Genomic DNA, 13,702 nt, shown 5'->3' on the forward strand with positions numbered 1-13,702 from the left:
ATAAAATACTCAGAGTAACACATTATGGGTACTTTTCTCAAAAGGATTACTGACAGAGTAAATAAAGCAAAAAAACTAACCTGGGTGTTGGGGTCATAGTAAGTTCCTGCCAAGGGGTCATAATAGTAGCCAGTAGCAGAATCATATATGTAACAGTCAGAGGATGCTACATGGAATAAAATCAGAGCCGGCATTAGTTCCTGTCCAATAAAATTGTTACTGAGGACTTACCAAGAATGAAGCAAAATTAGGGAATTAGGGTGGCCAATTCATCTACTTCTTTTTGTTTTGTTTTGTTTTGTTTGTCGAGACAGGGTTTCTCTGTGTAACTTTCGAGCCTGTCCTGGATCTCACTTTGTAGTGAGGCTGGCCTCGAACTCACAGAGATTCGCCTGGCTCTGCCTCCCGAGTGCTGGGATTAAAGGTGTGCGCCACCACCGCCCGGCTAGGGTGGCCAATTCAAAGAGGTGTAGAGCCTATACAAGGTATATTCTCCTTAAGTGAGTGCTCCAGTTAACAGTCTTTTTGCTACATATTTTACCACACAGGTTTTAAGTAATGACTAGCCAGTCAAGATCAAAAAAAGAAAAATAAAATAAAAATTACTTACACTGTTGCCCTTGTCGATTTGTATCTGAGGACCAATCTGAATTTCTGTTTCCTCCTCTCCTATCTCGGAAGTATTTTTTACCCTAGCAGAGAAAGTGAAGTTAGAATTATGGAACTGTACAACAGTCATTAACCTTAACAGCCATCCCTTTAACCACCTGAAGGTCTTTTAAAAGAACATTCTCCATATGTTAAATCCTACCTGATAGTAATGCATGTGGTCAGAATGGTCCCCAGAATCATTTCTGCAACATAAAACATGACATATGAAAAGACTGACCATAAGGTATCCGAGGAATGCTTAAACCTACAGATTCACTGAAAAACTATCTTCCTCATTGTGTAGGAAACAAGTAGGTTGGGTGATCCAGATACTTGAGTGGAACAGCAGTCAGATTCAGGTAAAGCAGTAATTTGTTGGAGCAAAACAAACGACTAAGTAGAGGTGCTAGAGCAAAAGCCACCTCATCTCTGTAAACTCTTCTCTCTGATGAGTTATCTCCCAGTCAACACTTTTTGGTCAAGATGAGTAAAGTAGTAAAGAGTAACTGCATTAGACATTCTAGGATGATTGTGTTTAGGACAGTGGGAAGACTGTGTATTTATTTAGGATTCTAAAGAATGAGACAAAATGAGAGGTTCCCCCACCCCACCCCTGAATATTTAAACATATCAGCCAGGTGTGTTGGCTCATGCCTGTAACCTCTGCACTACGAAGGCTGAGGCAGGGGAACTGCTGTGACTCTGAGGCTACCCTGGGCCAGTATGGGCTATAACATGAGATTTTGCCTCAAAAAACAAAAACCGTTCAGGGCAGTGATAATGGCACACACCTTTAATACCAGTACTTAGGAGGCAGAGGCAGGCAGATCTCTGTGAATTCAAGGCCAGCCTGGTATACAAAATGAGTTCCAGAAAAGCCAAAGTTACACAGAGAAACTTTGTCTCAAAACCTGACCCCTCAAAAACCACAAAACAAAACAAAACCAAAGACCAAAAACCAAATCAACCCAGGAATACTATTTATTCATTCATTCATTCATTTAGGGACAAGGTCTCACTAAGGAGATTTAGCTGGCCTGGCACTTGCTATGAGATTGGTGGGCCTTGATCTCATAGAGATCCACCTGCCTCTTCCTCCTTAGTGCTGAAATTAAAGGACTATGGCATAATGCTCAGGTGGAAATACTACTTAAAAATGAAAACAATTCTATAGTCAGAATAAAGCACACTACAGAAAAAAGAAAATGCATAAACATGTAATAGAAACACCTCATGTTGGGAAGTCACAATGACCTCTAAGCCAGGAAGAGCAGTTTCTTCCCGAAAACTGAAGTAAGGCCTTACCTTCGTTTTCCAGTAGCCAAGTTTACAGCTACCATCTTGCCATCAATGCTAAATGGTGGATCAAGGTTCTGCAAAATCTTCACTACTCGAAGAGCTTCCTAAAGAACCAAAGACAAACTTGAATCCAAAGAGAGAAAAGGCTACATCTTTACAAAAAGAGCTGAACATAGATTTTCCTTCGTAGAAGATAAAATTACTAGGCATAACTCTATAGTAATAATATTTTTTAAATATTTTTATTATTTATTAAAATTCTATCATTTTATTTATTAACTATTATTTTATTATTTATTAAAGGTGTGGTGCATGCCTTTAATCCTTGCACTTGAGAGGCAGAGGCAGGCAGATCTCTGTTGAGTTTGAGGACAGCCTGGTTACAGACAGTTCCAGGACAGCCAGGACTGTTTCACAGAGAAACTCTGTCTCAAAAAACCAAAACAAACAAAAATCCAAGAACAAATAACAATAACAACAAACAAACAAACAAATAAATAAAATAAATGTGTGTATGTGTGTGATTTTATGTGTATGGGTATTCTGCCTGCATGTATGTCTGTGCACATGTACACACCTGGTGCCTTTGGATGCTGGAAGAAGGCGTCAGATCCTTTGGAAATGGAATTATAGATGGTTGTGAACAAACATGTGGGTCCTGGGAGTCAAGCCCAGATCCTCTGGAAGAGCAGCAAGTGAGTCATCTCTCCAACCCGTTCTGGTAATAATTTTTACAGTAAAAGCAGGCTGGTAAAAAACTGGTGTGCGCCAGGCGGTGGTGGCGCACGCCTTTAATCCCAGCACTCGGGAGGCAGAGCCAGGCGGATCTCTGTGAGTTCAAGGCCAGCCTGGGCTACCAAGTGAGTTCCAGGAAAGGCGCAAAGCTACACAGAGAAACCCTGTCTCGAAAAACCAAAAAAAAAAACCCCAAAAACTGGTGTGCATGTGTGCATGTGAGAGAGAGAGAGAGAGAGAGAGAGAGAGAGGGGGAGGGAGTGCGTGAGAGCACTGATATTGAATCTAAGGCCTCATGCATACTAGTTAAGCACTGAGCTACCTATGTTCTACCTACGTAGGGCAAGGGTTTCCCTAGGTTGCCCAGACTGGCCTTAAACTCACACTGTAGCTCTGGAAGGCCTTGAACTTGCCATCTTCCTGCCTCATTCTCTCAGGTAGCTGGCATTATATAGGCTGTGTCACCATATCCGACTAAAAATAAACCTTAAAAAAAGATTTTTATTTTACGCGTTAAGGGTGTTTTTGTCTAAATGTATGCAACATATGCATGTCTAGTGCCTCTGAAGGTCAGGAGAGGGCATCAGTTCCCATAGAACTAGAGTTAGGGGTAGTTGTATGCTACCATGTAAGTGCTAGAAACTGAACCTGGGTCCACTACAAGAGCAGCCAGTGCTCTTAGCCATTCACTCATCTCTCCAGTTCTCAAGTAAGCCATTCTTAATGAAGGGTAACAATCAGAATAAATATCAGTTTCTGGAATTTATTTCAGAAACTGAAATCCTCTTCTCTTAGACTGCAAATCATCAGATCAGATCCAGTTTACAAAGTCCCTGATGACTTTTCAGCATATCTGAGAAATAACAATTTTCATTACTATCTTTATATTTCCATAGAAAAGAGTCTTACAACTAAAAATTCAAACCACAAGACTTTATTGAAGCCAGGCATGATGGAACACACCTTTAATCTCCACACTTGGGAAGCAGAGGCAGGTGGATATCTTTGAGTTTCAAGGCCATCCTGGTCTACATAGTGAGTTTCAGGACAGCTAGGGCTATGTAAAGAGACCCAGTCTCTAAAACAAACAAACAAACAAACAAACAAACAAACAAACAGGTCTATTATATATTTGAGAGAAAAAGAGGAAATGTTATACTACTATCAAATATAAAACCATTTGGGACTAGAAAAAAATAAGTAAAAAAATTAGAAAATACAAATGTGATATATTGTGTATCAATGGAGTTGGTGAGCTGAGAAGTAGTTGTGGCTCGTTCCTTTGTCTCTCTGATCTTTCAGCATTTACCCCAATATCTGGCTCCGGGTTTTTTATTATAAGACCTTTAGGAATTCGTGCAACAATAAACTAAAATGTTGGAATGGTTCAGTGCCTAGATTTGTTCTGGAAATCCATATGGAGTTCTGTCTATTTAGGGCAGTAGCTAACACAAATGAGAGAATTCAACCCTGGGTTTTTTTTTTTTGTTTGTTTTTTGTTTTTTCGAGACAGGGTTTCTCTGTGTAGCTTTGCGCCTTTCCTGGATCTCACTCTGTAGACCAGGCTGGCCTCGAACTCACAGAGATCCACCTGGCTCTGCCTCCGGAGTGCTGGGATTAAAGGTGTGCGCCACCACCGCCTGGCCAACCCTGGGTTTTTTTATAAGCTGAGACAGGGGTTTACTTTGTAGGACAGGCTAGCTTGAACTTGCTTCGGCCTATAGGGTGCTCGGTCTACAGGCCTGTATCCCGAGACCCTGCTTCCCCAAACATTGCTGAGGGTTCTTTTGTCATCAGCCTTCATTTTAAAGTGGGAAAAACTCACTGCGTGGGAGTCGAGGTCTATAAAGCCGTAAGTGTGACCCATGGGGCCAGTTCTGTTCTTGATGATACGGACGTTGGCAGTAGTAAGATGGACGTAGGGCTCCAGCACTTCAACTATCACCTCAGGCGGAGTGGAGCGATAGATACGCTTTAGCATGATTGCTAAATGAAGCAAGCACAGAGATATTAAGGGAAGAGACATAAAAATCTGAAGTTCCAAGAACTTAATGGTCATTTTTTTAAAAGATTTATTTATTATATATACAATATGACAAAAGAGGGCACCAGATCTCATTATTGAGAGCCACCATGTGGTTGCTGGGAATTGAACTTAGGAACTCTGGAAGAATAGTCAGTGCTCTTAACCTCTGAGCCATCTCTCCCGCCCATCATTTTTAAATCTATATACCACCTTGCTCTACCAAAGTTGATTTCTTTCTTTCTTTCTTTTTTTTTTTTTAAATATTTTTTCTTTTATAATTTATTTATTTTTATTTTATGTGCATTGGTGTTTTGCCTGCATGTATGTCTGTGTGAGGGTGTCAGATGAGGGAGTTATAGACAGTTGTGAGCTGCCATATGGGTGCTGGGAATTGAACCCAGGTCCTCTGAAAGAGCAGTTAGTGCTCTTAACCACTGAGCCATCTCTCCAGCCCCACAAGGTTTGTTTTTATAAAAACAATTTCCTACCTTTCTTTTCATTACCAATACTTAGAAACTTAAAATCATGTCTTACTGCATCTTTCTTAATACAGCAATTTGTTATGTGGAAGATATAGATCCCTCTGACTAGTAAAGCCAATTGAAGTTAATGCCTTCTAGGCTGTGCACAGCTGAGTAGAGGCCACAACATAAGCCACCCACCTATCGTTCCAATGTGTCACAGGACCTGACAAATCACTCACTTTTGCTCTCTCCATCCTGGCGTGTCTCTCCAGACCATGACTCTTTTTCTCTGTCTCTTCGGAAAGTAAGCCCTTCCCTTCGAGAGTGAGGAAAGTATCTTTCTGTGTCTCTTTTTTGATGTCCCAATCTTGATTCTTGTCCTTCTTCCCGCTTCCTGAACTCATGTTCCTTATCAGCTGGCCGTGGCTGGTTAGGTTGTTTTTCTGAGGGTACTGGTATGGATGTTTTCTGAGGTTGAGGATAGGATACTAGTTCTTGCTTGACTTCTGTCAGTAGGAGAATTTAAACAGAAAACATGAATGACTTTATGAAACCAACTAATGCTTTTATTATCATCTCAGAAATACCTGCAAAAAGAAAATCTTCTGATAGTTCTAGAGAAAAGGTCATTTAAAAAAAAAATTAAGGCCGGGCGGTGGTGGCGCACGCCTTTAATCCCAGCACTCGGGAGGCAGAGGCAGGCGGATCTCTGTGAGTTCGAGGCCAGCCTGGGCTACCAAGTGAGTTCCAGGAAAGGTGCAAAGCTACACAGAGAAACCTTGTCTCGAAAAACCAAAAAAAATAAAATAAAATAAACAGGGTCTAGAGAGATGATTTGGCAGTTAACAGCACAGCACTTGCTGCTCTAGCAGAGAACCTGGTTCAATCCCCAACACCACGTCAGCTCACAATCACCATCTATAACTTCAGTTCCAAGGAATCCTATGAGTTTTTCTTACCTCTGTACGTAAAAAGCACTCAAGTGGTGCACATACATACATGTAGACAAATACACATATAAATTAAAAATAGGGGCTGGGGATTTAGCTCAGTGGTAGAGTGCTTGCCTAGCAAGTGCAAGGCCCTGGGTTCAATCCTCAGCTCAAATAAATAAATAAATTAATTAATTAAAAAAAATCTGAAAAAAAATTAATCATGGGTCTGGAGAGATTGCTTGGCAGTTAAGAGTACTTGTTGCTTTTCCAGAGGACCCGAGTTTGGTTCCCAGACAGCTAACATTTGTCTGTAACTCCAACTCCAGGGAATCTATCCTCTTCTGGTCTCTGTAGCACCTACACACAGGTGGCTCATCCTCACACAGATACATAAAAATAAAATTAAAAAAAGTTTGAAAACAAGAAAACTAATCACTTAATAAATGCTTACATACATACAACAAATTAATCCTAATACCTGCTAAACCTGATTATTATGACCAACAATAAAAATATATGTAGGAACCAGCACTTGGGAGGCTGAGGCATGATGATCATGAGTTTAAGGTTGGCTGGGGTTACATAGTGAGATCCTGTCTCAAAAGACAAAGAAACAAAATAGCTGGTAATAACGGCACACATCAGCAACACACCAGTACTTGGGAAGTACAGGCAAGAGAACCAGAAGTTCTTCAAGGTCATCCTTTGATTCACAGTGAATTCAAGGCCAACATGGGCTACACGAGACCATGTCTCAAAATCAAAAACAGTATTTGGGAGGCAGAAGTATCTCTGTAAGTTTAAGACCAACCTGTTCTACATAGCAGTTCCAGGCCAGCTAGGGCTACATAGTGAGAAACTGTCTCAAAATACAAAGACTGGGTGTGATGTACAAGGCCTTTAATCCCAGCCCTAGAGAGGCACAGACAGACAGATCTATTTGCATTCCAGGCAAGCCTGGTTTACAAAGTGAGCTCCTAAACCCTGTCTCAAAAAAAAACCAAAAAACAACAAACAAGAAAGGACTGAGGATACACACCAGTGGTAGAATGTTTGCCTACCATGTACTAGGTCCTGGGTTAGAACCTTAGTATATGGCAGAGAAAAAGAGGAAGAGAGAGAAAGGTAAAGGGGAGGAAGAAAGGGTAAGGGAAGAGAAAGAGGAGAAACAATGTAGGGACAAAATTAGCAAAGATGTGGTTGCTAGGGGCTTAGTAGCATATATCCAAAGCACATGTCTAGAAGCCTTGCTTCTTCTGGTGTCATAATACTAGCAAAGCACATAGTAAGGTTATTTGTTTAGTTAGCATATTTTTGTGATTGATTTTCTTTTTTAAAATTATTTTTATTATGATTTTCTTCCTAGATAATTTATTCATTTATTTAGTTTTGCATATGGCTGTGTGCATGCCATGGCATGTATATGGAAGGAAGTCAGGATAACTGTAAGGAGTTACCCACTGAACATTCTCATCAGTCAGTCTTCTTTCTTTATTTACGTAATTCACTCTTAGAGGGTTTACTAAGGAAACCATGTGGCTCAAAAACAGACATTCTATGGGAGCCATGTAGTAGTCATTTAACACTAGTAGCAGATGATAAGTGAATATATATGCTTGCTTTTCTCTTCCTTTTCCTTGTGAATGTGATATACTGAGGATCAAACCCATGTTATGCAAATATTATCATTGAGCTACAGACTCAGTTCTAAGTATTTGTGGTCTAAGGTTTTCATAAACTTATCCATCTGTCAAAGTACCGTAAGAACTCTTCCTTTTTGTTTTGGTTTTTCAAGACAGGGTTTCTCTGTGTAGTTCTGACTGTCATGGAAATCACTTTGTAGACCATAGATCCACCTGCCTCCTCTCTCCAAATTTTTAAATCAGTGTGTATGTATGTGACCTGTGTGTGAGTACCATAGTGTACATGTTGAGGTCAGAGACAACTATCAGGAGTCTGTTCTCTCCTCTTATCTTGTTGAGCCAGGGCCTCTCTTGTTTCTGCTGCACTGCTTCAAACTTTAGGCTAGCTAGTCAGTTAGCTTCTGGGTGACTCTCCTGCCACTGCTCCCATCTCATCATAGAAGTTGTATCAGTATTACAGACATGTGTTACCATTTCAGGCTTTTTTACGTGGGTTCCATAAACTGAACTCGGGTAAGTCAGGCTTACATGGCAAGCATTTCTCACTGAGCCATCTTGCTATCCACGAACTTCCCTAATTTGTTTTTAGGGTATCAATTCTTTTTTTCTCTCCTTTCCTCTTCTCAGCTTCCTTTTCTTCTTTTAATGTTTACGGCCCCCACCCCCACACATTTTTACTTTTGGTTAAAGTCCCCCTTCAACTGTTTTTTTTTTGACAAAGGTCTTGCTATGTGTCACATATTGGCCTTAAATGCTTGACTGTCCTGCCTTCGTCTCTTAAGTACTGGGATTACAGGCTGGGAGGTCAATTAAAAAATAATTATTTTCGAGCCAGGCGGTGGTGGTGCACGCCTTTAATCCCAGCACTCGGGAGGCAGAGCCAGGCGGATCTCTGTGAGTTCGAGGCCAGCCTGGGCTACCAAGTGAGTCCCAGGAAAGGCGCAAAGCTACACAGAGAAAGCCTGTCTCGAAAAACAAAACAAAAAAACAAAAAAAAAAAAAACAAAACAAAAAAAATAATAATATTTAAGTTTTCAGGGAGGCCAGAAGACTTTGAACCCCCTGGATCTGGAGTTACAGGTGATTGTGAGTTGCCTGCCATGGGTGCTGGGATCTAAACTCAGGTTCCTGAAAGGACCATATATTTCCTTTTGTTGTTGTTGTTGTTGTTTTTAATTTTTTTTGTTTTGTTTTTGTAGATAGGGTTTCTCTGTGTAGCCCTGGTTGTCCTGGAATTTGCTCTATAGACCAGGCTGGCCTTGAACTCACTCATAGAGATTCGCCTGCCTCTGCCTCCTGAGTGCTGGGATTAAAGGTGTGCACCATCACCACCCAGCTAGGATCACTGAGGATAGACCCTGGGATATCTATTTTTTAAAATAAAATAAAAATAATTTGGTCATTATATAAGACAAAACACATCACTTTTCTCACTCACCTTCCTTTGGGCCTTTGCAGAATGAACAAGAAGACTGATGTCCACCTGTGCTGGCCTTACACTGCAAGGAAAAGAAAAAAACACTAATGTGATCAAAACCATTTTTAGAAACCTTACTGAATATCCAAAATGAGTAACAAAAATGAAAGAAACAGGAAAATCCCAGGATCCCCTCAAAATATTTGAAAACCCCATTCACTGACAATGACAGACAGAATAAGTGAGTACTGTTTGAGGAGTGACTCCTTCTTCTTCTTCTTCTTCTTTTTTTTTTTTTTTTTTTTTGGTTTTTGCAGACAAGGTTTCTCTGTGTAGCTTTGTGCCTTTCCTGGAACTTGCTTTGTAGACCAGGCTGGCCTCGAACTCACAGAGATCCGCCTGGCTCTGCCTCCCGAGTGCTGGGATTAAAGGCGTGCGCCCCCGCCACCACCGCCCGGCAAGGAGTGACTTCTAAGAAAGCATTTAACAAGGACCACAATACTTTTGACCTGAATAGGGATCTTTAAAGGAAATATACTAAGGAAATTGCCTGTTAAATGGCTTAAAGGATACTACTGCCCAAAGTCATTGCCAGTTATTTTATAGACTGTACCGAAACTTGGTTTTGGTTATACAGTTCCTCATTCTCATTTAGCTGGATTTTTTTTTTTTTTTTTTTTTTTTCGAGACAGGGTTTCTCTGTGTAGCTTTGCGCCTTTCCTGGAACTCACTTAGGGTAGCCCAGGTTGGCCTCGAACTCAAAGAGATCTGCCTGGCTCTGCCTCCTGAGTGCTGGGATTAAAGGCGTGCCACCACTGTCCACTTAGCTGGAGTTTTAAGAATTCAACTACCGGGGCTGGAGAGATGGCTCAGAGGTTAAGAGTACTGTTTGCTCTTCCTAAAGGTCCAGAGTTCAATTCCCAGCAACCACATGGTGGTTCACAACCATCTGTAATGAGATATGGTGCCCTCTTCTGGCCTGCAGGGATATGTGCAGGCAGAACACTGTATGCATAATAAATAAATCTTTAAAAAAAAAAAAAAAAAAAAAAAAAAAAAAGAATTCAACTACCAGCTGGGCAGTGGTGGCACACGCCTTTAATCTTAGCAGAGGCAGAGACAGGCAGATCTCTGTGAGTGAGTTGGAGGCCAGTCTGGTCTACAGAGGGAGTTCCAGGACAGCAAAGGCTCTATTACACAGAGAAATCCTATCTCAGAAAACTAAAACAAACAAAACAATTCAACTACCAATTCCTTTCCCAGAAAGGGACAATGAGGAATAAGGAAATAGACAGATGTAATACTTCTAGCACCTATGTAAAAAAAAATTTAAAGGAAAGGGAGTCTTTACTAGCTTAAGACAAGGGAAGAAACACTTTGCAGTATGAATATAGTTCCTATCTTAACTAGGTATAGGGGGAATTAAGCATATCACTCAACTTCAAAAGCCCTCAATTTTTCAACAACGAGCTGCAAAAGCAGAAGAGTTGGTTGTCATGACACAAAAGAACAGGAACTATAAAAAAGGTACTATTCAAATAGGACTTTGTAACATAACAGTTTACCAGTAGAAATAAGAATAGCAACAGCAGCAATGGCTAATGCCCACTTTATATGCCATCATCCAATAATCCTACCAACCCTACCAACCACACAATATAGGCACTAATAGCTCCTGGTTTTGTAGAGGTAGACTGTGAGTCCCACAGAGGAGAAATAATTTTAGTAGCATCACCACAGCCAGTTATTTCCACAAGTAGATTATATATACATCCCTTTCTCTGTCAAAGTAGCAGTGGTGCACTCCTATTGGGTGAAGCCCTCTCCTTTCCACTGTCAGCCCTCACCAGTATCTTACTAATAGAATGGCTATGACTTATGCCAGGTCTGACAGAAGTTATTAGATCTACAACTGCCAGGTATGATGACACATGCCTGTAATCCTAGCATTCAGGAGGCTGAGGCAGTAGGACTGAAAATAGCTTTTCTTCTCACATAATATATCCAGATTATGGCTTCCCCTCTCTCTACTCCTCCCAGTTCCTTTCCAATGAAGAGGCCTAACTCAACATTAGTGCAGCCATGACAGGCTGCAAACTAACAATACTGAGACTAGGCCTCATCATCACAATAACCAGGAAAAGTCACAAACTGCACCCTGCAGAGAACCAATCAAAACTGAGACAAACAAGTACTAAGTGCTCTAAAACATAAAGGATAGCTTACATAATCTGTCTATAGATTGACAATTTCCTCGCAGCAATGCCAGTACCAATCCCTGTTTGACAAGACTTCTGTTACCTCACTCCTGCCCAATCAGGAGTTCAACCCCCATCTGAATTTCGAATTCCCCTACACCTCCATCCTTTACTCCTAAAAAACTCTGCCATAACTGAGTTCAATGCTCTCCCTGATCCAACCGCTGTATCTGACCAGAACGGACCAGAAGCTCAAGCTTGAGCTTGCAATAAAGGCTCTTTGCTTTTGCATACAAACTCAGATTCCTGATTGGGGGGGGGGGGGGGGAGGAGAGGCTCATGACTCAGGTATAACATTTGGGAGCTTGTCCGAGATCTTCCAGACCCACTGGGACCCTGACTCATGGAGCCTTTGACAGGCCTGTGAGTGTCTGTTTGTCTCACTTGGTTCCACTTTGTCTCTCTCTGTCTTGCATTGTACTTTGACCGGGCCAATTTCCAAGCTGCCTGCAGAAGGTCTGGGCGGACACGCTTCAAAGACCGCAGGTTGGGGAACTGGGATATATCCCAGGACCCTTCTGTATGGGATTGGATCTTGGATCTCCCTAGATTCTTTGAGTAGAGGAGGTGGAGTTGCGCCCACTGATAGGCAACAATCCGTCGTCTCGGTTTCAGTTTTTCCTCCTGTTGACCAGGAGGATCAGCTTTCCCTCATGTGGCCAAGAAGAATCAGTCTTTCCTCATGTGGCCAGGAAGAATTTACATTGTTTTAGTTTTTTGTTTACTTTTGGACTGTTTGTGTCTGACACTCGACTGACGTTATGGGACAACCAAGTACTTCCACTCCCTTGACTCTGACTCTTGATCATTTTCAGGAGTTTAAGACAACAGCACATAAAGACGAGTTTGAAACTTTAAAAAAAAAAAAAAAAAATCACATTCTGTCAGCGAGAATGACCCTCCTTTGATATAGGCTGGCCAGGAGAACAAAGTTTTGACCCCTACCTGGTGGCTTGTGCCAAAGATGTCATCTTTGGGACTCCTGGCCATCTGGACCAGATTCCTTACATTGTCACTTGGCAGGATCTAGTCCTGCATCCCCCTTCTTGGCTAAAACACTTTATTTCCATAGGACCGCCAAGAAAAATTATCTTGGCCCTCAAAGAAAAAACTAACAAGTTGGCTCTGCTATGGGAGCACTGCACCCTCAGCTCCTTTAAACCACTGTATCACCATTGCCCAGGGCTGCAATCTGAAATAATTCACTGACAGTTTATGGTTGCAGAATGCAGTACTTGGGCTTTCTCTGGTGCCCATGAGAACTGGATCCAACAGATAGCAAGGCACCCCTCCTTGAAATAACAGCTGGAGGAAGTAAGAAAAGTTTCGTCTGTTTATTTTAATGTTTGAATGCATGAATATGGCCACTGAATGTTTATGTCTGACTGGTCTTGAAAGTATGAGTTTATGTTCTGTATGTCTTGGTTACAGCTCAGTTGTTACTGTTGCAGCCAGCCACCCAGGCTCAAAATTTATCTCTGAGCGTTCTGGCCATTAGAACTACACCCTATATAAAAACTGTTTTTTACTGTTCTGTTTTATTAAAAATCTGGCTCCAAAACTGGGTTATGACTCACCATTTTTCAGACCCAGACTTGCTTTTAAAGTCTCTATGTCTGAGGTCAAAAATTTGCAGGTGGAAAGAATAATACCAAAGCAACCAAAAAATTATTGGTTTATAAATTTATTGGACATAGTTAAATATCTAAAATGTTTGTAACAAAAAGATTAACTCAAAACTTTTAACACAAGGTTAATAATCAGAAGGCTACATAGGTAGCCTCAAAACAAAGATCTAATCTATCAATGTCCATAATTCTGGGAAAATATTCAAATGTGCTAACATTGCTTTTTAACTCCTTTAGTTCTGCTTCTGACTGTTTTTGTCAATGTTTTCAAGGTATAGCCTAAACCACATAACTAAAAACAAATGCTCAAGTTCTCAAACTTCAGAGATTTGCTGAAGTTGGTATTTAAGATATTTAAACTTATATGACAGACAGAGACTCTCAGATCCTAGCAGTGACTCCCAAGGTCTCCAAGAAGACAATGGGCACAGCAATGGGCAACTCCACCTGGTGATCTCTGGGGGGCTCATGATGCGGGCATAACACCTACCTTTCCTCCCATCCAGATTCACCCCCCACTTCTGTTTCTCACTAGAAAACAAACAGGCTTCCTAGGGATAATAATAAAATAAAATATAAAACAAAAACTAATATATTTGAATAGGACAAAAAAATTGACAACAATCTCACACTGGAGACTATCCTT

At 41.0% G+C, this 13,702-nt stretch overlaps 1 protein-coding gene across 7 annotated transcripts in view; it reads right to left on the reverse strand.

Moving 5' to 3' along the window:
* Rbm6 (RNA binding motif protein 6) overlaps positions 1-13,702 on the reverse strand; it is a 122,778-nt gene that overhangs the window by 17,666 nt on the left and 91,410 nt on the right. For all 7 annotated transcript variants that reach the window (XM_059268603.1, XM_059268600.1, XM_059268601.1 and 4 more), the window contains 7 exons: positions 9,192-9,252; positions 5,415-5,681; positions 4,511-4,671; positions 1,957-2,054; positions 812-854; positions 611-692; positions 81-166 (listed from right to left, as the gene is read on the reverse strand). In XM_059268603.1, the coding sequence (XP_059124586.1) occupies positions 81-166; positions 611-692; positions 812-854; positions 1,957-2,054; positions 4,511-4,671; positions 5,415-5,681; positions 9,192-9,252 (798 nt within the window). The remainder of the gene's footprint in view (positions 1-80; positions 167-610; positions 693-811; positions 855-1,956; positions 2,055-4,510; positions 4,672-5,414; positions 5,682-9,191; positions 9,253-13,702) is intronic.

Source organism: Peromyscus eremicus, chromosome 7, assembly GCF_949786415.1.
Source record: "Peromyscus eremicus chromosome 7, PerEre_H2_v1, whole genome shotgun sequence".
NCBI classification, from domain to species: domain Eukaryota; kingdom Metazoa; phylum Chordata; class Mammalia; order Rodentia; family Cricetidae; genus Peromyscus; species Peromyscus eremicus.